Source organism: Hypanus sabinus, chromosome 4 (genome assembly GCF_030144855.1).
Source record: "Hypanus sabinus isolate sHypSab1 chromosome 4, sHypSab1.hap1, whole genome shotgun sequence".
NCBI classification, from domain to species: Eukaryota; Metazoa; Chordata; class Chondrichthyes; order Myliobatiformes; family Dasyatidae; genus Hypanus; species Hypanus sabinus.
In genome coordinates, this window is record NC_082709.1 from 110095082 (window position 1) to 110123047 (window position 27966).

A 27966-nucleotide genomic window follows, 5' to 3' on the forward strand; every position below is an offset into this window, starting at 1 on the left:
CTCTCTCTTGCTGTCACAAATTATTTGTATCAGTTTTATTTACCCACTGATTAATATAGTCCTCAGTTGTCCTGTTCTTCCTTAGCTATTTTTACTGGTCATTTTTACTTCCTGAAACCACACTATTTGAAAATATAGTAGAAATTTATTTTTCATAGATATCGGTAACAAACTAGTTAATGTTGTTAATCTTTTTGCTCCCTCCTAATGTCCACAGCCTTTTAAATTTAAATTTATCCTGTTATCATTTTGTCTGTTCTTTTAGTAAGTTACTTTTAATATAACTGCTGTTTTGAATTGTGGATCTTGGTAGCTTACTTTCTTTTCTGTAACAGTTAAGGTTAATTGTGGAAACAAATGTAATTTTTATTTTAAATTCCTAAGGCTTAGCAATTTGAAGTAAAAATTAAAAAAAAACTGATTAGGCTGTGCAACATCTGTGGAGAGAGAAACAGTTCAGTAATCTTTCATCAGAAGTGTAATGGAGAGAAAATTAGGGACTTTTGTCTTGCAAAGAAAGGATAGGGTGAAGAGAAGAATAGGAATGAATGCCTGAGATTGGGTGATGACCAGGTGACACAGTTGTTTTTGGTGCTTGTAAGGAAGGGGAATGAATGCTAGGAAATCATAGCTGCCCCATTATATGCAGAGTAAAAGTGAAACAAAAATGTCAGAGCATGCTGAAATTGGGCAATGCAAAATAGAGGAGATGATGGAATTCTGAAATAAAAGAGAATATTTGTGACAATCTGATCAGATATCATTTTGTAGAGAGGAGAACTGAGTTAATTTTACAAATGTACTGGCTGGAAAGCAGGAAAGGCTGGTTATTTGTTACAGTTGAATTCAGTAAATAGTCTGAAGGCTTGTAAAGTGTTGTTTTCATGATGTTCTCTTGAGCTATTTTGGAACAAAATCACAGAGATCAGATGAGAGTGGGATGGGAAATTCAAGTGACAGGAAATAAAGTGCAGGATCACCCAATGAATATTGGGCTGCTTCGTGTAGCAGAGATTGTAAATGCAATAAGCTGAATTGGACAAAGTGCAAGCTGTTTCACCTGGAAGGATAGTGCGGGTCTTTGAATGAGGAGAAGAGATGATGTAAATTGACAGGTTCTGCATTTCCTGTGAGTTCATTGCTGAAGTGCAGTTTGAAAGGGAGTGGTTGTTATAAATGAAGGTGTAGTTCCGGGAGTCACAACATGAATTGTTCCTTTGGGATGCTGAAAGCTGAGGAAAAGAGAAAACATTCTGTAGGATAGTGGTCACCAACCTTTTTAAGCCCAAGATCCCCTACCTTGGCCTTAGTGAAAGGCAAGATCGACCTACTAAATCATTTAGAAAAAAAACAGCTCAGATTGTACTTCCAACTTGAGACCCTTTATTTGGGCTAATTGTACTTTGATTACATAAAATGCTTTTGTCAAACTTTCAAGTTAATTCAACCAAGAAAACACTGTAACTAGCATATCAAACAGGCCATAGTGGTATCAAGCTCATCCAATAACACCTTGAATAAGTGGTGCTGAAGTGCTTTTGCTCGAATCAAGTTTATCAGTTTGACCACCAGTGTCATTACATGAGAAAAGTCCACAACCTTCCCAGCCAAGGCCTGCTGATGAATCACACAGTGATAATCTAGGAAGGCGGGAAAATCAGGGTCATTACGGCACAGTGCTATAAAACTAACACACACACCGGGCATTGCTGGGGCCCCATCAGTAGTACTTGCCACCAGTTTATGAATGGGGATGTCATTTTCATGGACATTTTTTTTAAAAACTCATTGTAAATATTCTCACCTCTTGTTCTCTCCTTTAAGTGCAAAAGAGTGAGGAAGTCCTCCTTTGTTGTAAAATCCTGGAAAGCCATTCTGACAAATACAGCAAGCTGAGTTGTTTGCATTCATCGAAATGTCGTGAAAGATATTCACAGACTGAAAAGTCCTTTAACACTGTCGATCCATGTCTTCTGAGCAGCATGTTTGCTGGGCCGTCAACCCCGATTTTAGCTCCTCAACTTTCCTGGTATTGGTAAACTGTTACTAGACACTAGTATAAGTTTCAGGGGTACGAAAGCTAATGACACCACTGTTTTTGTTTCCTATTTCTTTTACATTTGGGGAATGTTGGAATTTAAAGGAGGAGAAGTGTTGTAATGTGAGCATTATAAAAATAAGTTAATACTAATTAGGATCATGGCAATACAGCAATACTCCCTCTACAGAAAGCTGTTTGTAAAGAGAGATTGTTTCCGGGGTTGCGGGGTTTTCCTTCCAGTCTTTTCTGCCCAGTGCGCATTAGTGAAAACCTCTGTATGTGAATACCATTTTACTGTTGTAGATAAAGTTGTTCCTTTTGGCATGAAGTTGTCGAGTGGTCCTTTTTCAAAGTAGAAGTTGCTACACATTTGCATCAAAAGGTTTATCAGGCATAATGTATTTGTGTATTTATTTTTCATTTTTTTCTTGGATCTTCTGGAAAAGTCTCAAAGATCGACCAGTCGATCGCGATCGACTGGTTGGCAACCACTACTGTAGGGAAATCTTGTAGTCCCCATATTTTTGCCTCCTTTGATGAAATTCCACTTACACTTTGACCTTTGTCTTTGGCTCCTACTCTATTCCATTGAAAACCATCTGTGTAACTGCCCCCATTCACCTTAGTCCATTTACACTTTCTACAGCCCAATAATGATTACCTTGCCATAAGTCCAGTCTTATTGATAGCACCAAATATAATTTTGTCAAGCAGTGTTGGTCTCTGACCTATTCCATCCTTTACTCTTTCCTCGTCCCTACAACTCCAAATTTGCTTCTTTTCTCACTTTCCCAGTTCTGATGAAAGATTATCAAACTGAAATGCTTACTATTTCTTTGTCAAAGTTAAAGTCAAAAGTAAGTCTATTATCAAAGTATGTAAGTACAGTAGATTCCATTAATTGTGACACAGCAGTACATTTCAGCCCAATTAATTGGCTTCCCTAATTAGCTGATTCATGGAATCTATATATATAATTTAAAACAGTTCAAAAACAGAAGTAATAGTTATTTTTAAAAAAGTGAGGTAGTGTTCATGGGTTCAATGTCCATTTAGGAATCGTATAGCAGAGGGGAAGAAGTTGTTCCTGAATCACTGAATGTGTGTCTTCAGGCTTCTGTACCTCCTACCTGATGGTAACAGTGAGAAGAGGACATGCCCTGGGTGATGGGTTCCTTAATATTGGATGTCGCCTTTCTGAGGCACTGCTCCTTGAAACAGTCAGGAACTTGAAATTGCTCACTCTCTCCACTTCTGATCCACAATGAGGATTGGTTTGTGTTCCTTTGTTTTACTCTTCCTGAAGTCCACAATCAGCTCTTCATCTTACTGACATTTGTAGCATCAGCAAATTTGTAGATGGCATTTGAGCTGTACCTAGCTGCACAGTCATGGGTATAGAGGGAGTAGTGCAGTGGGCTGAGCCCACACCCCGAGAGGTGATTGTCAGCGAGGAGGAGATATTGTCACCAATCCGCACAGATTGTGGTCTTCCGGTTAGGCAGATGAGGATCCAATTGCAGAGGGAGATATAGAGGCCCAGGTTTTGTAGCTTATCGATCAGACCTGTGGGAGTGATGGTGTTAAATACTGAACTACAGTCAACGAACAGCATCCTGACATAGGTGTTTGTATTGTCCAGGTGATCTAACGCTGTGTGAAGAGCCGTTGAGATAGTGTCTGCCGCAGACCTATTGTGGCGATAGGCAAATTGCAGTGGGTCCAGATCCTTGCTGAGACAGGAGTTGATTCTAGCCATGACCGACCTCTCAAAACACCTAATCACCTTAGATGTGAGTGTTACAGGATTATAGTCATTAAGGCAGCTCACACTACTTTTCTTGGGCACTGGTATAATTGTCTTTTTGAAGCAGGTGGGAACTTCTGACCATACTACTGATGGTTGCAACTGTCCTTGAACACTCCCACCAGTTGGTTGGCACAGGTTTTCAGAGCCTTACCAGGTACTCCCAGCATGCAAGGGTTCACCCTCAAAGACAACCTAACATTAGTCTCCATGACAGAGATCAAAGGGTCACCGGGTGCAGCAGGGATCTTCACAGCTGTAGTTACATTCTCCTTTCAAAGTGGGCATAGAAGGCATTGAGCTCATCTGGTAGTGAAGTATTGTTGCCATTCATGCTTTTGGTTTCATGTTGTAGGAAGTAATGTCCTGCAAACCCTGCCAGAGTTGGCATGCATTGGATGTCACCTCCAACCTTGCTTGTAATTATTTCTTCACTCTCCCTGAGTCGTACCTGGTTTTCTTCTAAAGATCTGGATCACCAGATCTAGCCCTCAGCAGATGAAGAATCTCCTGTTCATCCACGGCTTTTGGTTCAGGAATGTACAGCAAGTGCTCATAGGCACACACTCATCCACACTGGTTTTAATGAAGTCAGTAACAACGGTGGCATGCTCATCCAGGTTTGAAGATTAATCCCTGTTTTGTCTGCTGATTCAAAGCAGTCCTGTGCTTCCCTTGCCATACCTTCTTGGTCCTCACTACTGGTGCTGCTGACTCAGTCTCTGTCTATACTTGGGGAGTAGAAGTACAGCCAGGTGATCAGACTCTCCAAAGTGTGGGTGTGGAATAGCGGGGTAGGCATTCCACATAGCTCAAAGAGACTGAGGGTCTATTCTGTGCTGTGTTGAGATGGATAGATAGACAGACAGACATACTCTTGATGGTTGTGTTAAATAGTTAGAGAGATATTAAAGAAAAGACAAACTACTGTTTAACTGAGTAAAAAAAACTGTGTACTTAAATGAAATATAGAACAATTTAGAGCTCTACCAATGCTACCAAAGCATTATAAAACAGTGTATTAGTTCCTATTAGTTATCGATGGAGGAATTCAACCAGCGTATGCTGCCATGTTTGGGGCATCATGGAGTGGTAGCTCCTCTACCACTGAAGGAGTTTGTCATGTTCATTCTGGGGCAGCTCACTCACTTTTGGTCTTCATCGGACACTCGGTTCTCACCTATGGCTCCGAGTAGCTGTTTTTATGCAACAGTGGCCACACTGCTTCGACAAGCGGGCTAAATCAGGTGAGAGTAGCTGGTGGGCGTTATACCCAGTGAAACAGAGACATGCCTGTCCTAGCATGTGAAGTCAGATCTGGCAGACTGGCTGGATGAAATCAGCTGTGCGATCATACAGCCAAGAAGGTGGTTCTGTAACACTTTGAGGAGAGCGAAGACATGATGAGGCACAGAAGAAATTATGGCTAACCACTGTGATCAATGTAGACCCCAGTTTGTGACTCTTATTTGTATCACTCTCTCTGAAACTGAGAGAGTGGAACTGTCCTAGGGCAATAGCTTGTCCACATTTAAAAGCTCTTCCCGCACAGATTTCACTTCATCGTCGGACAACCAACACATTACTGTGTTCTTTTGATTGACTGTAAATGAGCAAAATCAGTGCTGACACCCAGTGCAGATAATAGACAGTCTATATACAATGCTTTCTACAATTACATCCTCCGAATTTTCATTTTCATTGTAATATTAATGCCTTCACATTCTTCATAGTACCTAACGTGTTGACCTAGAAAAATTGTTTTATTTTCACTCAAATCTGTTTCTGGCATCTCCAAGGCGGAATGCTTGAAACCGCAGTGAGTAAAACAGTTCTAAATGGTCTTACTGCTTATTCCTCACCAACTATCAGTGACAAAAATCACTGCTTTTTGAGCACAAGCGCACACAAATGGTGTTATTTAAAAACTTCACACTCAGTACAGCGTAGTGTCTAATAATCACAAAAGTTTATGTGACTTTTGCTAGTTAAAAACTGTTCAGCAACAATCTCATGTTCCAATTAACTGACATAGTGTCTCCATAAATGAAGGGAATCTCAGCAATTTTCTCAATTAGTTTTTGTTCTTTAAACATTGTCCCAATTAAGTGGCTGTCTTGATTATCTGATGGACCAGTTAACCAGAATCTGTCTGTCTGTCTATCAAGATATGGTGCAGACTAGGCCTTCTGTCTTTTTGAGCCATGTAGCCCAGTAACTTCCGTTTAACTCTAGCCTAATCACGGAACAATTTATAATGACCAATTAATCTACTACCTGGTATGTCTTTGGAATGTGGGAGTAAACTGGAGCACCCTGTGAAACACACTCTTTCCATAGAGAGAACAGTAGAGCAGAGCTAATAGGACTTGATGTTTCAATCCCCATGATAAATTGGCACTCTCAATGTTGGCAGTAGGCTTGGAGTGGTGATGAGGAGGGTAGCTATGTCATTAGGGTCATCAGGTGGGCACCCTCCTTCTTTGACATTTCGTTGATAAGCCCACAACGTCTCCAGAGGGCTCAATGGTGCTACCTGGCATCCCAGATACACACCCTTCAGTCCTGTACCCTCCTGTCTTCATCTTGCTGCCCAGTTGTTGTCTTTCCTTTTAAACCAAATCCAATTGCTGCTTTCTTCTGCTGCATTTGACAAGGACTTGATTGCTTGTTGGAGGGAGACACCTCTCACCCCCATCTTCAATAGACTGGTCGTAGATTTAGCAACGAATCCCCTGCATCCTACTTCTACAGGGAAAATCTTGGTCTTCCAGCCGTTCTGAGCAGCTTCAGTTGCCAATTCAGAGTACTTGGTCTTTTTCCTCTCATAACTCTTTTCAACACCATCTTCCTATGGTACTGTTAATTCCACAACATATGCCAGCTTGGCTGTTGTGGACCACAGGACTATGTCTGGCCGGAGTGTTGTAGTCGCAATGTCTGGGGGAAACACAAGCTTTTCCTCCAAGTCCACGTCCATTTTCCAATCACAAGCAACCTGCAGAATGCTTATATCATTTGATATTACTTGGTGCTCTGGGGGTTGGCCTGCTGGTACAAATCGTGTAATGTGGATCTTTCCTGCTGATGTTTGTGGGAGAGCATTTACAGTGGTTTGCCTCTGTGCCAAGATTGATGCCAGCTGTCTGAGAAGTAGGTTATGCTGCCAAGTGTACTGCCCCTGGCTGAGGCTGGTGGTGCATCCTGTTAAAATGTGCCTTAGTTTTCCAGGTGCTTGACAAAGAGAGCAAGTGGGGTCTTCTTCCCACCACTGGTTCAGGTTTTGAATTGTTGGTAGGAGGTCATAAATGGCTCTGATGACAAAACTTAGCCGAGATCCCTCCATCTCCCAGATGTCACGCCAACTGAGTTTCCTCTTTTCTAGGCTCTCCCAGTTAGTCCATTGGCCCTGCTTGGCCATTGAGATGGCTCTGGCGTGTCGCTCTGCCTCCTCCTGTCTCCTCACCTCCTCCACCATGAACAGTCTCTTCCATACTGATGTTGCCTTGTGCCATTGAGGAGCCTTTGGGATGAGCCCGAGACTGGCTGTCCCATGTTGGACTTGGCCAACCACATCCCTGAAGTGAAGAGCAAACCTAGCACTCTGAATGGCTTCAGATGTTGCCACGCAGGGGGGACCGCTGTTCAAATAACAGTATCTTAAGATTCAGTGAGGGTAATGACCAACCTTGCTTTGGTGCATTTAAATTCTTCCACAAGACTTGTAATTGGTAATTCCAATTTGCTGTTCCCGTACAGTCCAACAGGGCTTAAGCATCGTGGAAGTCCAAGCCACTGTTTCACATGTGTGCTGATCACTCTTTCGAGCTTTTCCACCTTGTTGATGGGGATTTCATACACTGTTAAAGGCCACGTGAGTCTTGGGAGCATGCCGAACTGGAAGTACCACAGCTTGAGTTTTCCTGGCAGCAAGGTCTTGTTGATGCAAGCTATATACGTGATGGTATCCTTTTTGAGTTGTTTAAACTGCTCGGGGTCCTTGAGATTAGTGTCATACCATTGACCCAAGCTCTTCACTGGCATTTCTGACACAGTTGGGACAGATGTTCCATCAATATGAAATCTTTGATCTGTGACTTGACCTTTGACAATGGAGGTGCTTCTGCATTTGCTGGGCTTGATCTTCACCCTCACCCATGTGATGTTTTGATGAAGCTTTTGCAGAAGTCTCTTGGTGCAGGGGACAGTTGTCATCAGTATTGTTATATCGTCTATATAGGCTCATATTGGTGGTAACCTTTGACCAAACTGTAGCCGTTTTCCTCCCGCAACCCATTTTCAGGCTCTGATAATGAGCTCCATTGCCACAGTGAAGGCCAATGGGAAGATGGTGCACCCCGCCATGATGTCTACTTCCAGTGGTTGCCAAGCTGTGGTGAAGTCTGATGTTGTGAGATGAACTTGCAGATCCTGAAAGTAGTGTTTTACCAGATTTGCTATTGTTGCAGGCACCTGAAAGAATTCAAAAGCAGTCCACAGCAGGGAATGAGGAACTGATCCATAGGCATTGGCCAGGTCAAGGAACAAGACATGCAGATCCTTTCCTTAGCTGTCTAGATTTGATGCCATATGACGCTGGTATGTTCAAGGCATCCCGAGAAGCCTGCTACACCAGCCTTTAGGACTGACGTGTCAATGAAATGGTTTTGTTTCAGATATTTTGTCTTTGCGCCAACATGCTGAAAAAGATCTTGCCTTCTATGTTCAGAAGGTTTATTTGGTGAAACTGTTCAATGGTGGACGAATTCTTTTCTTTTGGGATCAGAACTCCCCCTGCTCTTCTCCAGGCTTTGGGGATAACTTGCTTTTGCCACGCAACCCTCCTGTTTCTCTAGTGGAATTTCAGAACATCTGGGGTGTTCTTGTAGACACTACATAACACCGTTAGGGCCTGGTGCTGATGCCAATCATGCCTTCCTCACTACCTTTTTCTCCTCACTCAGCTTGGGAGGGTTGACGTTAAATAGATGTGGGGGTGAGATTGGTGGGATATCAGCTGGGACATTTCATTTTCATTTTTAGAATCTTTTTATTGGTACATAATCTTCTACAGCTATAAAATGATACAAAACTTCAACAGATTAATATGTATACAATTAATAAAGCTGAAGAAAAAAGGCTGATCGTAATATATAAAAATGGAAAAAAATTATATATATATAGGAAAAAGAAGGAAAAAAAACCCCATCTAACTAGGAAAAAACCCCACTAACTACAAACAAAAGGGAAAAAAAAACTCATTAGGAATCAACCCCCCGGAGCAATACGTTTGACCATCATCTAAATATATAAAAAAAGAGTAATCAACCACCAATTCATATTTATAAAAAAAAATTGGAAGGAAACCATGTAGAATAATTCAAATTAAATGATAATATTTGGCAAAAGAACCCCACCTTCTCTCAAAATCGAATCGAGGATCAGAAGTTCTACTTCTAATTTTTTCCAAACTGAGACATAACGTTACTTGAGAGAACCATTCAATTAATGTAGAGGAAGAGATGTCTTTCCATTTTAATAAAATAGCCCTTCTTGCCAGTGGTATAACAAATGCAATTACATGTTGATCTGAAGATGAGATACCCTGAATATGATGCGGAACTATTCCAAATAAAACAGTCAATCTATTAGGTTGTAAATTAATTTTCATAGCTTTAGAAATTGTAGAAAGTAAAGATTTCCAAAACGATTTTAATGAAGAACATGACCAGAACATATGTGACAAAGTAGCTACTTCAGTTTTACATCTATCGCAGTAGTTGTCTATACTAGGAAATATTTTTGATAGTCTCTCCTTTGTTAAATAATAATGGTGAACAGTTTTAAATTGAATGAAACAGCGGTTGGCACATATAGAAGAAGAATTTACGTTTTTCAAAACTCGAAGCCAATCTTCATTAACAAAGGTCATATTAAATTCTCTCTCCCAATCTTGTTTAATCTTTAGTGGTAGGTTCTCTTTTTGTGACAAAAATAAATTATAAATTCTGCTAATGGAACCTCTCACTAAAGGTTTCAACTTCAAAATGGTATCCAACAAATCAGATTCTTCTAAATATGGAAACTTAGGTAAATATTGTTGTAAAAAATGTCTAACCTGAAAATATTGCAAAATATGTGTATGAGCGAGAGAATATTTGTTAATTAACTCTTCAAAAGTCATCAATTGACCATCACAAAATAAATCTATAAAAGAACAGATCACTTTATTTCTCCATAGGAGAAAAATGGGGTCAGTTATTGAAAGTTTAAATGAAAAGTTTCGATATAAAAAACTAGACAACTTGAATTGTTTAAAATTTAAAAAATTATGAAACTGAACCCAAATCCGTAAGGATTGTTTAATAACCGGGTAAAGATTTAAATTTGGAATTTTAGAGAGCTGTAAAGGTAATGGAGTTTCTAATATTGAAGTTAAATGAAATTGTTTAACAGCTTTTAATTTCAAATCAACCCATAATGGTTTTTGGTTCTTATTGAGCCAGTATAACCAAAAACATAATTGTCTGATATTCACAGCCCAATAATACAGTCTTAAATTAGGAAGTGCAAGTCCACCATCTTTTTTAGATTTTTGTAAATGATACTTGTTAATTCTTGTTCTCCCACTGTTCCAAATAAAGGAAGAAATAAGAGAGTCAATTTGATCGAAAAATATTTTAGTTAAAAAGATAAGTATATTTTGGAAGATACAAAAAAATCTAGGTAAAATTATCATTTTCACAGCATGGATATGATCTATTAAAGAAAGAGTAAGTGAATTTCATCTAGAAAATAATTGTTTCATGGAGTCCATTAAAGGAACTATATTAGCTTTGTAAAGATCTTTATATTTTTTAGTAATTATAATACTTAAGTATCTAAATGTATTAACAATTCTAAAAGGAATATCATTATATATACTAACAGGGACATTTAATGGAAACAATTCACTTTTATTCAAGTTAAGTTTATATCCTGAAAATTTACCAAAATCTTTAAGTGTTTCCAAAAGATTAGGAATTGATTCCTCAAGATTCGAAATAAAAACCAAAAGATCATCTGCATAAAGAGAAATCTTATGTATGGTTCCATTCATAGAGATACCATGAATATTTTTAGCTTCACGTAATGTTATAGAAAGACTCCAATACAAGATTAAATAATAAAGGGCTTAATGGACCTCCCTGTCTAGTACCACGAGAAAGTGAGAAAAAAGAACTGCAGTTATTAGTAATGACAGTGGCAATAGGATTCTTATAAATCATTTGAATCCACCTATTGAAATTATTACCAAAACCAAATTTTTCTAATACTTTAAACAAATTTGGCCAGCTAACTCAAAAGCCTTTTCTGCATCGAGAGAGATAACACATTGAGGTTGCTTAGATAATGATGAATATATAATGTTCATCAATCTCCGAACTTTAGAGAAGTAATGGCCTTTAATAAAGCCCATTTGATCCATAGAGATGATTTTAGTTAAAATATTTTCCAAGTGATTAGCCATTATTTTAGAGAGAATTTTTGCATCCACATTTAATAGCGAAATAGGTCTATATGATGAACATTCAACAGGATCTTTATCTTTTTTAAGAATTAAGGAAATAGATGCTTCATAAAAAGAAGGTAAATTACCCTTCTCAAAGGATTCATGAAATATTTCCAAAAGATATGGAGAAAGTAATCTTTCTAATTTTTATGAGATCCCGCCGAATAACCATCAAGTCCAGGAGCTTTACCAGATTGCATTGATAAAATAGCTTTCTGAATTTCATGCTCGATATTTGGAGCATCAAGCATCTGTTGATCTTCAACAGAAATTTGTGGAAATTTAATCTTATTTAAAAAAGCCTTCATTTTGGAGGAATCTGCAGGAAATTGAGATCTATAAAAATCAGAGTAAAAATCTTAAAAAAATATTATTAATGTCCTCATGGTTACTTGCTATATCTCCATTATTTTTACGAATCTTTAAAATTTGCCTTTTAGCTCTAGCTGCTTTTAATTGGAATGCTAAGAGCTTATTATTTTTATCCCCAAAAATATAAAATTGACTTTTCAATTTAAACAAATATCCTTCAATAGGATATGTTAATAATAAATTATATTGTGATTGTAATTCTACTCTTCTTTTAAATGAAGCAACATTTGCATTGATGTTATCTAATTCTTTAATTTGTTTAGATATTTTATTTAATTCCATTCTTGTTTGTTTCTTCAGTTTAGCTATATAGGAAATAATTTGACCACGTAAATAAGCTTTTAATGTATCTCAAATTACTAACTTTGAGACATTTCCTATATTATTGAAGAGCAAAAACTCTTTTATCTGAACATCAATAAACTCAACAAATTCTGAACTTTGTAATGAATGTTCTGGAAAATGCCAAAATGGTCTGGTGGAAACAACATCTTTCAGTTCAAATATTAAGTTTAAAGGAGCATGATCAGAGATAGCAATCGCATCATACTCACACTGCTGAACATTAAATAAAAGTTAAGGATCGACTATAAAATAGTTGATTCTTGAATATTTATTATGAGCATGTGAGAGAAAAGAGTATTCTCTATCACTAGAGTGCATATATCTCCAGACCTCAATTAAACCATAATCAATTAAAAAAGAATTAATAAGTGATGCAGAACGATTAGGGAGTTGATGTTTGGATGATGACTTACCCATTAAAGGATTTAAACAAATATTAAAATCACCACCTATTAATAACATATATTCATTTAAATCAGGTTATAGAGCAAAGACAGCTTTAAAAAATGAGGTATCATCAACATTTGGTCCATAACTATTAATCAAAACCACTTTCCTATTACAAATTATTCCTTTAACAATCAAAAATCTGCCATTAATATCGGCTATAATATCCTCCTGATTAAAAGGAATATTGGAATCAATAAAAATAGAGACACCTCTAGTTTTACTCTGGGAGTTTGTATGAAACTGAGGACGCTTCCAAAATTTAAAAAATCGATTTTTATCACATAAACCTGATATGCATCTCTTAAGCAAAGATTATATCAGGCTGGAATCGGTTAATAACTTTAAATGTTTTCTTACGCTTAATAGGATAATTCCAATCGCGAACATTCCAAGTTAAAACATTTAACTGTTTAGATATCATCATGGAACATTGTATCTAAAAAGAATAGACACATGTCAGGATAAGGTAGTCAAAAATGGTGGAGATGAACAGCAATATTGGCGTATGCTCCGGGATTCCATAATGAGGATTTAAAAACACCCAAATTACAAAGCACAGAAACAAGTCTATATCAATTGACGCAAGCCCCAAGAAACGCATAGATGCAAATACAAACTCCGCCTAGCTAAGTAAAAAAAAGTGAAAAAAGTAATCTTTGTCTCCCTCTACTGCACATAAAATTCATTACAGTCAACATATATCTCAATATAATTAACTTGGAAGGAAAGTGTTTTTCTTGTAAAACAAAACGACCTTCAATTTGAAAGTAACCTTCATAAAATTAGATAAGGGAAGAAAAACACATCCAAAACAATTCTTGAAATATTTGCACAAAAGAAAAACAATCACCATCTTTAAATTGTCCAACCTATCTTTAAAACATAAGGAAATCCAAATAATTACTTAAAAGATCTTTACAAAAGCATACGAAACAAAAAAAAACAATTAATTCATTTAAAGGCTGCAGAGAAAAAATTCTAAATGGTTCAAACTTATCTACAGTCTTTTAACAGTTCTCCCGCTATGTCTTCTGAGGTTAAAGCCATCCAAACCAGTCTTTTTCAGAGGTAAAAATGCATTTTAAGTTAAAGACTTTCTGTAACCATAAAATCTTCTAATCTCATCACTCTTTACACTGTAAGACAATCAAGCCATTATAAATTATTCAAGCTTCAGGCTTCAAACTCATCATCAGATCCATCAGGTAAAAAGTCAATAAAACGCAATTCTTTGGCTGGATCATCAAAAATATGAGTGCCAGACTTTTTGAAAAAAACCTTAATTTAGCTGGGTACTGGAGCAGTGGAGAAAGCTTTTTTTGATGTGCTAATTTCATAACCAATGCGAATCCAGCACGCTTCTTAACAATTTCGCTTGGAAAATCAAAAAAAGCGAACTCTGAATCTTGATACTGAAATAGACTTTTTTTCCTTGCAAGCTTAATAATATGGTCTTTGTCTCTGAAATGGAGAAAACTCACAACAATGTGTCTGTTTTTACCTTGATCCAAGAATTTTAAAGTGCTGATTCTATGAGCCATTTCGATATCTGAAGGCTGTAAACAAACCTCCGGAAATAAAGACTGAAACATTTTTACAAAATGATCCAGTGTGCCGGCCAATTCTGATTCCTCTTTTAATCCAACAATTCGAATATTATTCCAACGTGATCGAGCTTTGAGATCGACAATCCATTGTTGGGCTTTTTCCAAACGAGAAGAAAGGTCAGCAGTATTTTGACTAACTTCTTTAAGATCAAGGCTCAGAGAGTCAACTTTTCCTTCAAATTTCTCTTTTAATTGAGTTATTTAAATGCCGAAATTGTCGATTTGAGACTCCAGTCTCTTCACCCAGGGGGATTCCTCCGAGAATTCGTCAGCTTTTTTGGGCTTCCCATCGCCCGGGTCTGGATTTCTTTTGGTGCTTCTGAGAATAGCCATAATTATAAGTGTTAATCTACAGATCCGACTGAGTAAAGTTGAAATTTCAAAGTTTAAGTTGGAAAAGAGAGAGATTAAAGGCAGGCATAAAGAGACTATGTCTTACTTGTCCGGATGCGGAGGGTGGAGTCCAGCTGGGACAAGTATCAGTTCGTCTTTTAGCTCATCAGTGTGGGTAGTTCTGAGATATCTTTCAACCTCCTCTTTCGATGCTTTCAGTGATCCGCTTTCCTCTTTTGTGAAAATGCCTTTCACATATTTAAAGGGGTCTTTGTAGAAGTCTGTTCTAGCTTTTTCCTTCTTTTTGCGTTGTTTCCTTAAATTCTCTGCTCTGCACAACTTTGAGAGCCTCTGATTTAGGTCCTCTTGAAGGAGGTTGATGCCCTCCCTTTCTTCTGCTGTTGCTTTTTTCCACAGTTTCCTCAGGCCTCTCTTTAATAAGTCGTTGGATTTCCTGGAGATGACGGGATTTGGGGGATTCTTGCTGACTTGTTCCTTCACTTCAAATTTCTCCTTTCCGTAGCTGTAAATCAGGTCGCCCATCTTCTCCAACTTCTTTTCTGCTGATCCCTTGATGCCACTTAAGATCAGGCTCACATCTGCATTGATGGTTTCCCACTCCTTGCTGTTAGACTTTGGCCATTTCACCAATGGCTTACGTTCTTGCATCTTCTCCACTTTACGATGTGCTTGGCTGTGTCTTGGACTGCTGCTTGTGCCCGAAACTTCCACATCCCATAGGGTGCTGATACTCTGTGGACTGTGGTTTTCTTCCTGCCGCTGAGTTTCATCCGACTGATTTGACCTTCCTGTTAACAGAATCTTGTCAATGCGGGGCCCTAGGTTGGAGATTTTCAAGCACTTCTTCCGACCTTGATGAATTTTAAGACCATGAATTGATGTTACTTTAGTCCAGCCACATGCACAGGTCTGAAGAACATGTCCAGCTGCTGGCTTCTCAAGAGTATTGCCACTTCCTTGATTCATTGTTGTGTCCATGCCAATGTTCGTTACCGGGAGGTCAGTCAGAGAGTCTTCTTGCGCCCCCGCTTTCGCAGACTCTGGGGGTATAGATGATGCCAGAATTGACCGTCAACTCTGACAGACCAAGCTGTAATAGCATTGCACTAACTGCTACACTACCATGGTACATATAGTATATTTTACAATATACTACCTTGAAATTTATTTTCTCTTAGACATTTACAGGAAAGTAAAGAACTACAATATAATTCATGAAAAGCTTTACATAATCAAAGACTAACAAGCAGCCAATGTGCAAAAGAAGAAAAACTGTGCAAATAAAAAATAATATGACAACTTAAGTTGTAGGACCCTTGTAAGTGGGTTTTGTAGGTTATGAAATCAGTTCAACGCTGAGGTAAATAAGATTATACACGTGGGTTCAGGAACCTGATGGTTGTAGGGTAATAACTTTCTGAACCTGGTGGTGGTCTGGAATCCAATGTTCCTGTACCTCCTGTTCAATGGAAGTAGCAAAAAGAGACTATGGCCTCTGGTGGAGGTCCTTGATGATGGATGCTTTTTCTTGTGGCAGTGCTCCATGTAAGTATGCTCCGTGTAGGAAGGCTTTTCCTTTGATGGACTGGGCTGTATCCACCACTCTCCATTTTTGAGCATTGGTGTTTCTATATCAGGTTGTGATGCAGCTAGTCATGATACTCTCTTAACTGCAAATGGTGACATGATGATGCAGCAGTTAGTGCTGCAGCCTCACAGGCTCCTGGACTGAGTTTGATCCTAACCACGATTTTTGTGTGGAGTTTGAATGATATTTCCATGAGCAAGTGGATTTCTTCTCACATCCTGAAGATGTGCTGGTAGGTTAATTGGCTACTTTAAATTGCCGTTTCTTATAAATTAATGGCAAAAAGAATCAGAGTAGTGTTGATGGATGTGTGAGAGAAAGTAAGTTACAGGTGCAGGGAAAGTAGGGGAATTGGACAAATAAGGTTACTACTGTCTTGGGAGCCAGCATGCACCAAATCACCAGATCGCCTTCAATGGTATTATGAGCATAATAGATGCTGCCCATCATTTCCTGGTTTTATTTCGATTTCCAACAGTTGTTTTCACAAGCAATTTGAAGCCTAAATGGTGGTGCTTGTTTGCTTTAACTATGATTTATATATTCATAATGATTAATGCTCTCTCCTCCTAGGAAAATAGGAGAAAATATTGGGGAATTTGCATTTTCATCGCAGCAGTTGATTTGAATGTTGTTTCCTTCACTCTGACGGAGTTGCAGAAAACTTTGGATATGAAGTAGGTTCATGTACTCTAATTTTATTATTTTCCCTTGAAAACCTTTATTCTGCTGTTTGTGTTGAGTATTGCTAATCAGGCTAAACTATGTATTAACTCCAGTTTTTTTTTAAATTGCTGATTTGATTAGTCTGATTAGATGGTTGCATCTAGCTCTGCTGCATTGAATTAATTTTAAAAATGTTAAGAAATATAGAGTAGTTGCATCTTAGTGTGTAATGCTACAGCTTAAGCACGTGAGATTAATGAAGCTCAATGTATTACTGCCTACAGAAGGTCTTGTAAAAAGTTATAAACCTAATGTAATCATAAAAAGATGAATAATGAATAACATGACAATTGAGCTCTCTGGAAAGAATTAGTAATGAGCAGAAGAATTTGAAAGAAAAATCAGAAGATTGTGAGTCAATTTTTAAAAAATTCAGTAGGTTATGAGACACAAGGTGTGCAACTATAGGCTGGTTAGTGAGATATTATTTGAAAAAATGTTAGAATCACTTAGTAAGGAGGTAATTACATGATATCAGGAAAATAATAATATGATAAAACAGTCATGAATGAGAAATAATATCTTATAAACTTATTAAGGTCTTTCAGGATGTATCAACAAACTGAATAGGGGAGACCAGTTGATGTAATTAATATACCTGAATTTTGAAAAGAACAGGGTGCAAGTTACATGGACAAGATAAGAGCTCATGGTGTTGTATGGATAGAGGATTGGTTAGCTACCAGGAAGCAGTAAATTTGGAATTGGCAACTTGCAACAGGGATCATTGCCGGAACCATCTACGTATACAATGTATATTGATTATTTAGAGGAAGGAAACAATGTACTGTAACTGTTGAAAATGATACAAACATAGACAGGAAGGGAAGCAGTGAGAGGATGCAGACAGAGATTTTAATGTTAACTGAGTGGCCAGAAAGCGGGCAACTGAAATATAAGCAACGCACACAAAATGCTGGTGGAACGCAGCAGGCCAGGCAGCATTTTGTGCGTTGCTTGAATTTCCAGCATCCGCAGATTTCCTTGTGTGAACTGAAATATAATGTGAGAAACACAGTATACTGTGGAAGAATGAATGATAAAACATTAGTTAAATGGGGAAATCTGCAACATGCAGGACTTAGGGGTACTCATAAATAGTCAGAAAACCTGCAGAAAACTTCATCAGGTAAGTAGATAATGTAATTTACTGTGGGAGTTTAAATGTAGGTATGTTTTACTACAACTGTGCAAGACACTGGAGAACCACATCTGCAGTACTATACACAGTTTTGGTGTTTTTATTTTAAGGAAAAGTATTGTTGTAGTTCAGCAAAGGTTCACTAGGGTGATTGTGGGTATGGAGGGACTTTCTTATAAGGAAAGTTTGTACAGGTCTGAAATGTACTCATGAAAGAAAATCTTAATGAAACATACAATGCTTGTGGCTCTAGACAAGCTAAATTCTGGGAGCATGTTTCACCTTATGGGAAGGTCTTGTACCTGAGGTCATAGTTTCTTAATAAGGTGATAACAGTTTAGGATTGAGACAAGGAAGATTTTATTTTTCTTTCATGTTCTGTGTGTAACCCTTACCCAACAGGCTGGTATATGTCTAGGGGAAAAAGGAGATCCAGCCACTCTCCAACCCACCTCCCGTACACGCAGGTGCTGTGAGAATCGAGTTAATGCCTTGCGCCCGCCAACAGTATCAAACCCACAACAAATACCGTTATGAAATACACTTTAAAGAGTTTACTAAAATTAAAAAAGTAGTAGGCAATACAATATATATATATACACAAGGAAAAAAACAAAAGGCGCCAACTTATCAAAGTTCAGTCTGTTTAGTGCACTCGTTGGAGCTCAATCAACGAACCAATCGACCCATCCGGCCGTCGCACCTGGGACCACCCCGGTGGTCTTACGAGCAGTCCAGCACACGTCCACCTTCCTCAGCATCTTCCTCGGCCTCCCCCTTCCACCAAAAAAAAACCCGCGAGAAAAACCCCTCCCCCAAATTCCCAGCATCACAAGACACAATAACATTCCCCATTGATTAACAAATGAATACAATTACCATATCAGCCATTCTAAAGTGAAACAACGGTGAGAGAAACACTTATCCGACAAAGAAGCATTCCTACTTGTAACAAACCAAAGAGGCCATTCTGAGTAACATACACAGGACATTGTACATTCTCTCCCCACCAGCAAATGTCATGCCCTCATGGCATTACTAGAGTTCCCCAAAGCTTCTTGCAATACACAAAACCCAACCCAGGTGCAGAACGCAGTGACATAACTACCCAGAGCAGTAGAAATCACACTCGGTTCTCCTGGCATCACATATGTCAACCTCTCCGGGGGGTGCCTAATCCTCTGAGATCTCCATACCCCTCCTGCCCCACTGGGCTCCCTAGTCACCTGCGAACCCACTGTCTCGGACACCCCAGGTCTACCTGACAGACCCGCACCCCCTTCCTCACAGGGGTCCTCCCTCACCTGAGATCTCTCCGGCTCACGCTCGGGTTCCACCCTCTCTCCCACCAATGTAGGCTGCCTCTCCATCTGACCCTCAAGACTTTCCCTCCTCTCACCCAATTCAGTATGGGAAGGGCCAGGAGCCTCCTCTCCTGGTACTGGCCCACTCATCTGAGTCGTCCTCCTCTGAATCGGTAGCCATTTCCGGGTGAGGGACCCGTCCCCGCTCTTCAGCAGCGGGTTCTTCCCGTTCTCCGCGCCCTCGCAGAGTCTTTGTACTAGGCGTAACCTCCCACTCGGGCTCCTTATCCACCTGCACCGCTTGACCCAGTGGCAGCAGGTGATTCCTATGGAGTACCTTGATAGGCCCCTTTCCATCCTCAGGTTTCACCCGGTAAACTGGCAGGTTCGGCATCTGGCTCTCTATTACATAGGGGCTGGCCGCCCATCGATCTGCCAACTTGTGCTTACCAGGGAGTCCCAAATTCCGTAAAAGGACCCGGTCGCCCGGTAATAATTGTACAAACTTCACCTTTCGATCATACCGCATCTTAATCCTCTGATTTTGTTTGGTAGCCGCCGCCTCGGCCAACTCGTACGCCCGCTGTAACTCCCTCTTCATGTCGGACACGTACTTTAGATGGGACTTCCCGGGAAATTCACCCACTCCACCTCCAAAACACACGTCAATGGGCAACCCCGCTTCCCGCCCGAACATCAGATAATAGGGCGAATACCCTGTAGCATCATTGCGAGTACAATTGTAACAGTGAACCAATTGTCCAATATGACGACTCCACCTGCTTTTCTGCCCAATCTCCAGCGTCCCGAGCATATCCAACAGGGTCCTGTTGAATCTCTCTGGCTGAGGATCTCCCTGTGGGTGGTAAGGGGTAGTCCTGGATTTCTCAACCCCAAGCATAGTCAGTAATTCCTGGATAAGGCGGCTCTCAAAGTCCCGCCCCTGATCACTATGGATTCGCCTGGGAAGGCCGTAATGCACAAAATACTTCTCCCATAACACCTTCGCCACTGTCGTCGCCTTCTGATCCTTGCTGGGAAATGCCTGAGCATAGCGAGTGTAATGATCGGTGATGACTAATACATTCGCAGTGTTGCTGGTGTCAGGCTCAATCGACAGGAAATCCATACGTACCAGGTCCAGAGGTCCCGCACTCTGCAAGTGCGACAGTGGAGCCGCCAACGCTGGCAGGGTCTTCCTCTGGATGCAACGACGGCATCCCCTACTGTATTCTTCGACGTCCCCCCTCATCCGGGGCCAGTAGAACCGGTCTTTGAGTAATCCATATGTCTTTTCCACCCCCAAGTGTCCAGAATCATCATGTAAGGCCTGGAGTACAGTCTGGTGATACTCCTCCGGCAGGACCAGTTGCCAACAGCGGGGTTGGTCCGGAGGCGTCATTACCCGGTACAAGATTTTGTTCTTTAACTTCAACCGAGACCACTCCTTCAACAACAGAGGCACGCATGGGTGTTTCGCCTGCTCAGCCAACGCCGCATCCCCCTTCTCGACTGCTCTCCACACTGTGCCAATGCCTGGGTCATTTTGCTGAGCAGTTGCCACTTCCCCCGGACTCAGTTCCGGCAACTGTTTAGTCCCCAGAGCGGTCAGGTCACAGTAAACTAGGGGTATGGCATCGTCAAAACCCCCAAATGGTCCACGGCTCGTTCCAGCCTCCCTCTTCCCTCGGCCTTCACAGTGATAGCAAACTGACACATCGCCTTCACTCAAGGGGCAGGGACATTTTCCCACTCCTCGTCCCTCTCCTCCTCCCCTGGCTCCCGACGAGACAATGCATCCGCATCGACATTCTTGCTTCCGGGGCGGTACCTCAGGCTGAAATTATATACCGACAAGGCCGCCAGCCACCGATGTCCGGTGGCATCCAGCTTCGCCGAAGTCAAAATATAAGTGAGAGGATTGTTATCCGTTCTCACCTCAAACTTGGCTCTGTACAGGTAATCGCCTAGCTTGTCCACCACCGCCCACTTCAGCGCCAGGAACTCCAACTTGTGAGTGGGATAGTTTCTCTATGTGGCTGACAAAGGCTACCGGTCTCAATGCTTTGCCATGCTCCTGGTACAGAACAGCCCCGAGACCCTCTCGGCTGGCATCCGTGTGCAGCACATATGGCTTCTGGGGATCGGCAAAAGCCAACACCGGGGCCTGGGTCAGTGCCCTTTTCAAAGATCGGAACGCCTCTTCACATTGATCATCCCATCTCGAGCCAAAAGGTTCCGCCGGGTTCCAGTATCCTCCAGCATCCTGCCTCTGGTTCCCCGTCCTCTTCTTCCCCACCGGGGGATAGCCACACAACAGTTGAGTCAACGGGTGACACATTTTGGCGTATCGCTTCACAAATCGCCGGTAATACCCACAGAACCCCAAAAATGAGCGCAGAGCACCCACTTTCTGGGGTCTCGGCCAGGTGGTCACGGCCTCTATCTTGGTTGGATCAGTAGCCACTCCCTCTCGCGAAATGATATGGCCAATGTAGTTAACCGACGACTTGCAGAACTGGCATTTGTCCAGGGAAAGCTTCAACCCTTCTTCATTAAGCCGGCCCAACACCTTCAACAGCCTCTCCTCATGTTCCTCCAAAGTCGATCCAAACACTATCAAATTGTCCAGGTACACCAGCACCTCCAACAGATTCATATCCCCCACAGTTCTCTCCATGAGTCTCTGGAAGGTGGCTGGGGCTCCGGATATGCCTTGGGGCATTCGTTCGAACTGAAAGAACCCCAGCGGGCAGATAAAAGCGGTCTTCTCTTTATCGGCCGCACTCATCGGGATCTGGTAATACCCACTTCTTAAATCCAGCACACTGAACCACTTCGCACCGCTCAGGCAGGCCAACGCATCCTCGACTCTTGGGACAGTATATTGATCAGGGACAGTTCGCCGATTCAACGTCCTGTAGTCAACACACATGCGCACTCGCCCAATCTTCTTCCGTGCCACCACTATCGGGGACGCATAAGGACTTCGAGACTCAGCTATGATTCCGGCCTCCTTCAACTTGCACAAGTGCTGTTGCACGTCCTCAACATCTGCCGGAGCCAGCCGCTGGGATCTCTCTCGGAACGGGGTGTCCTCCGTCACCCGGATGGTGTGGTGAGTGCTTTTGGAGCAGCCAACATCAAACCCGCCCCGAGAAAAAACAGCTTCCATCTTCAGCATCTTCTCCACTAGCCTGCATTTCCACTCCGGCGACACAGGGGAATCCCCGAAGGGGAATCCCTTCGATGCTCCGATCCCTCCCCATTAGGGGTCCGCACTGGTGCGCTGGACATTACAGTCACCGGGAACAGATGTGCCAGCGGCATTCCCCTCTTAAAGGTGATTTCTCTTGCTGTGGTGTTCCTGACACTTATAGCTATACGCCTCGCATGTACCACCTCTGGTCTCTGCACTTCGGGCCTCACCAGCGCCCCCGCCGGAAGTCGCGTCTCCCCTTCAAGATCGTCTGGGGCGTCTACTAACAGGGCTTCTCCCGTCGGCACTCCTGGGAATCTGGGGGTCCCCATCACTAGGGCTACCTCCCCGGGTCGGATCACCTTGGGCCTCGCCTGCGTACACCACACCGTCCCTCGTTTACACTCCGGGTCCAGCCCTTGGGAGGCAACCCCTTCTGCGAACACTGCTCGAAACACTGGATGCACCGAGAGGGTCTCCAGAAAGTCTTCCCCCCCTTTCTCCTTACAAGCTCCCAGGAGCCGTCGCACAACTGGGGAGTTAGTCCCCACCAGGAGGGCAGCACCACCGGTTTCCACTGGGTCAGGACACACCAACACCAACGTCTCAATAGCTTCCGACACTCCCACATCGCCCTCCGAGTACTCCAATCTCACCGATAGGTACCCATCATACGGGTAGTCACCCTCGCTCACACCCCAAATCTGCAGGGCGTCAAATGGGGTTACGGGCAAATGCTTTAGATATTGATTGTAGAAAGACCGGTACAATAAGGTCACCTGCGATCCCGTATCAAGAACGGCCTTTGCGTAAATCCCCTCTATCCGTAGACCCACACTGGCATGGGGTCCTAACAGCCCATCCGGAATAGAGGCGTGGGCACCCGGTGGTCTTCCGGCTGATCTCTGGGAACGTGTTCCTCCAGAGGCTCCAGTCCGTTCCCTCACTGAGCCTCTCCTAAGTTTCCCGACACCTCTCCCTTTTTAGTCATAGGGGGGCTTGTCCTCCGCGGGACTCCTTGTCTCTCACAATCCCACCTAAAGTGCCCCTCCTCTCCACAGCTACTGCACACCCTCAGCCTTCCACAGTCCCGCCTGAAATGCCCCTCTTTCTCACAGTTAAAGCACACACTGCCGGCCGCCCCTCCTCTCCCAGGACGGCTCCTGCTCCCAATCCACTGCACTGATCGCCCCTGAGAGTAGGTACCTCCCCTGTCCCTCCCCTCCAAAGGGGGTTCCCTACTCCCCGGGGGATTGTCATTCCTCCACCCAGCCACCACTTCCTGTATCGCTGAGGATCGCTCCCGTAAGTCCATGCCCCTTTTCCGCCCCAACGCTCTCTCTTCCTCTCGCACCTCTCTAATCAGTTGCCCGAAGGATGGAGGGGGACCTTTCCTATAAGCCTGCGGGATAGTTCACGCCACCTTGTCCTCCTCCAGAGAGCCACTGAATAGCTGACTCATCCTCATGCTAGCCACGTCAGTCGCCTTCACTACCCCCCGGCGCCGCAGCCCCGAGAGCATCCCCTCCATCCTAAATATGTACTCGGAGAGCTTTTCCCCTCTCCATTGTTCCAGGTGTTGGAACTCTGCTAAAAGCAGTCAGGGTTCCCCTGACAACCCAAACGCTCCCTCCAAAACTTCTAGGCATTCCTCCACTGAGGCTCCAGGCTTCTCAGCTTTCAACTCCCGGACGGTTTTGGCTGCTAAACCCCTCAAACTTCCCACCAATCGCTGCCTCTTCTCCTCCTCTGAGCCTGTCCACTCCTCTAACATCAAAGACGTATGCTCGATCCAGGTCTCATAGTCCATCTCCCCATCCGGAGTAGGCTTGGCTCCGGAGAACACCCCCAGCTTCAGCCGTGGCCTCTCGGCCACCCCCACCAGGGAATTAAGTGCGGCTGCCAGCTCCGAGGCTTCCACCCTACCTGGGGAGCGGGGCTTAGTCACGACTCCCTCCTCCCACCTCCCTTTACTAGTGCCGGGCACCTCTCTGGGGTCCACCTCTAGCTCTAACTCCTCCTCCGATGTCTCCTCAGCCTCATCCTTGTAGAAGTGGGGCCCCCACGGCCCCTCCTCCCCCGGTACACTGACCGTCGCCGGCAGTTCCACCGTCCTGACTTCAGCACTCGTACGAACCAACACCCAGCTAGACTCCACCTCTTTACCACACCGTCTAGCTACCAATTCTACCTGCCCAATACCCTTCACCGAACTTAAACCCTGCACTATCGCGTCTCCCGAAACTCGAAAATCCACTCCGCTCACTACGCATGCTTACTGTACTGGTACATCTTCAAACTGGCACCAACAAAAAATCTTATCTCTGCCCATCTCCGCTCTGCTGCCTGCGCGATTCCACAGCCCCTGACAATCCAATCCCGGACGAGCCCCCACAAATGTAACCCTTACCCAACAGGCTGGTATATGTCTAGGGGAAAAAGGAGATCCAGCCACTCTCCAACCCACCTCCCGTACATGCAGGTGCTGTGAGAATCAAGTTAATGCCTCGAGCCCGCCAACAGTATCAAACCCACAACAAATACCGTTATGAAATACACTTTAAAGAGTTTACTAAAATTAAAAAATACAATATATATATATATATACAAGGAAAAAAACAAAAGGCGCCAACTTATCAAAGTTCAGTCTGTTTAGTGCACTCGTTGGAGCTCAATCAACGAACCAATCGACCCATCCGGCCGTCGCACCTGGGACCACCCCGGTGGTCTTACGAGCAGTCCAGCACACGTCCACCTTCCTCAGCGTCTTCCTCGGCCTCCCCCTTCCACCAAATAAAAACCCGCGAAAAAAACCCCTCCCCCAAATTCCCAGCATCACAAGACACAATAACATTCCCCATTGATTAACAAATGAATACAATTACCATATCAGCCATTCTAAAGTGAAACAACGGTGAGAGAAACACTTATCCGACTAAGAAGCATTCCTACTTGTAACAAACCAAAGAGGCCATTCTGAGTAACATACACAGGACATTGTACATGTGTCTTCAGAATTTTTTACCCCAGAAAACTGGAAACAAACTGAATTTTTAAATGTGTTCAAAGCTGAGATAAATAGGTTTTTAAACAGTTATGGAAGTAGGGCAGAGGGAGGATCAGAAAAGTTCAGCAAAGAGGTCAACAACCGTGACCTTGTTGAATGGTCGAGCAAGTTTAAGGAGCCAAATGGCTGCCTACTGACCCTATTTCTTAATCTATCATTACAATAAAAAAAAATGAAGTGCTAGGTGGTGCACCAGCATTTCCCAATGTCTAAAGTATATCATATTGATCTGGAATTTGAATATTCTAATTTAACCTTAGGACATAATCTTCAAGATTGCTAATTTATAATCTACAAATGAAAAATACTTTACAGAAGAGCAGGAGGAAAAATTGTGTTTTGACATCATGATGTGCTTTCAGCTTTTTGATCTTTTCAAGTTTATGGATTAACAAATTAAGGCCAAAGTAGTATCTCAGTGGATGTTTTATTGCATTACTAATTCGAATCATGAAAAAGCACATCAACTGCAATGAGCTAATCAAATTTAATAAAAGAATGGAGTAATTTTGTTTGTGTGCACTGTGGAGCAATCTGAACTAGAAACTGAGAATTATAAATTTATTCACCATTACCTAATCTGAGTTGCTGGAAAATCAAAAGATGACATTGAGTAGATTGTTTCAAAATAGCAGTCTGAATGGTAAATCAATGATATATAATAAATCTTGTTTGATTTTCTTTCCTCAAGTATAACAGAGTTTTTGGAGTTACTGAAACAAATGGATGTGAACTTGGACACCGTAAGCACTAAAGTAAATTTATTGGTGTCACGACTAGTAAAGAAGTTCCATGTCTTCACTGCACTCTTTGAAAAATTTAAGAGGTAACTTTTTAAACAATATTGGTTTTGATTTGAAACTCCAAGCTTTCAATACAAAATGTGGAAACTTTTGGAAAATAGTTTTATTGCTACCTTTTTAATAAAATGCAACTGAAGTATTTCACCTAAAGTATTATAGGACTTGGAACAGTACAGCACAATACAGGACCATTGACCCAAAATACTTTGCTAACTTTATAGCCTATTCCAAGATCAATCTAACCTTTCCCTCCGATATGGCCCTACATTTTCCTTTCCTCCATGTGCCTATCTAGTCTTAGATGCCCTAATGTATCTGCCTCTACCACTAACCTTGGCAGTGTGTTTCACACACTTATCACTCTTTGTGAAAAAAAAGCTCTGACATCCTCTCTATACTTTCCTCCAATCACCTTAAAATGATCCTATCTGGGAAGGGGTGGTGGGGAGGCACAGATTCACTCTATCACGAGTCTCCACTTGTCTACAGTATCCTGGTAAATAACACTCCCATTTGGATTTGTCCATACATGGCCTCCTGTACTGCCATGATGAGGCCAAGCTCAGGTTGGAGGAGCAACACCTCATATACCATCTAGGTAGCCTCCAGCCCCTTGGTATGAACATCAAATTCTCCAGCTTCCAGTTATTCCCTCCCTCTCCCTTCCCCCATCCTACTTTCACTCTACCTCCTCTTCCAGCTGCCTATCACCTCTCTCATGATTCTGCGTTCTTCTACTACAAATAGTGCTTTCCCCTTACATTTCTTCACCTTTCCTGCCTATCCCCTCCCTGCTTACCCCCCCCCCCCAACCCCATGATCTTTCCTCTTGACTGGTTTTTCACCTGGCATCTTCTTTATAGGGCCCCTGCCTCTTCCTCTTCAGTCCTGACGAAGGGTCTCGGCCTGAAACATTGACTGCTCGTTTCAACAGATGCTGCCCGACCTGCTGAGTTCATCCAGCTTGTTTGTATGTGTTGATTTGACCACAGCATCTGCAGTGTACTTTGTGTATACTGGTAAATCTCCACTGCACCCTCTCTAAAGCTTCAACATCCTTCCTATAATGAGGTGACCAGAACTGAACACAATACTATGTATCAATTCACACTTTTTCAGATTGAACTCCATCTGCCACTTATCAGCCCAGCTTTGCATCCTTTCAATGCACCATGACCTACGACAACTTCTACACAATTCAAAACACCACCAGCCATCATGTCATCGGCAAACTCACTAACCCGCCATTCCACTTCCTTATCCGTCAGTTATGAAAAACAAAGCACAGGAGTCCCAGAACATATCCCTGCGAAACACCACTGGTCATGAACCTCCAGGCAGGATACCTTCAATCTGCCTTGTGAGGACAAGCCAGCTCTGAATCTACACAACCAAGTTTCCCTGGATCCCATGCTTCCTGACTTTCTGAATGAGCTTACCATGGGAGACTTGTCAGACACTTCACTGTAATCCATTTACACCACATCCACCACTCTTCCTTCAGCAATTTGTTTTCTTACTTCCTGGAAGAAGTCAATTAGTTTTGTGAGGCACAGACTGTCCTCACAAAGCCATGCCAACAATCCCTAATTAGAATATGTTTCTCCAAA

The 27966-nt window shown here is 42.3% G+C and overlaps 1 protein-coding gene across 2 annotated transcripts in view; it reads left to right on the forward strand.

Annotated features, from left to right (window-relative positions):
- Nucleotides 1–27966, forward strand: part of rb1 (retinoblastoma 1) — a 294100-nt gene that overhangs the window by 17832 nt on the left and 248302 nt on the right. For both annotated transcript variants that reach the window (XM_059967858.1, XM_059967859.1), the window contains exons 3-4: nt 16690–16793; nt 26245–26379. In XM_059967858.1, the coding sequence (XP_059823841.1) occupies nt 16690–16793; nt 26245–26379 (239 nt within the window). The remainder of the gene's footprint in view (nt 1–16689; nt 16794–26244; nt 26380–27966) is intronic.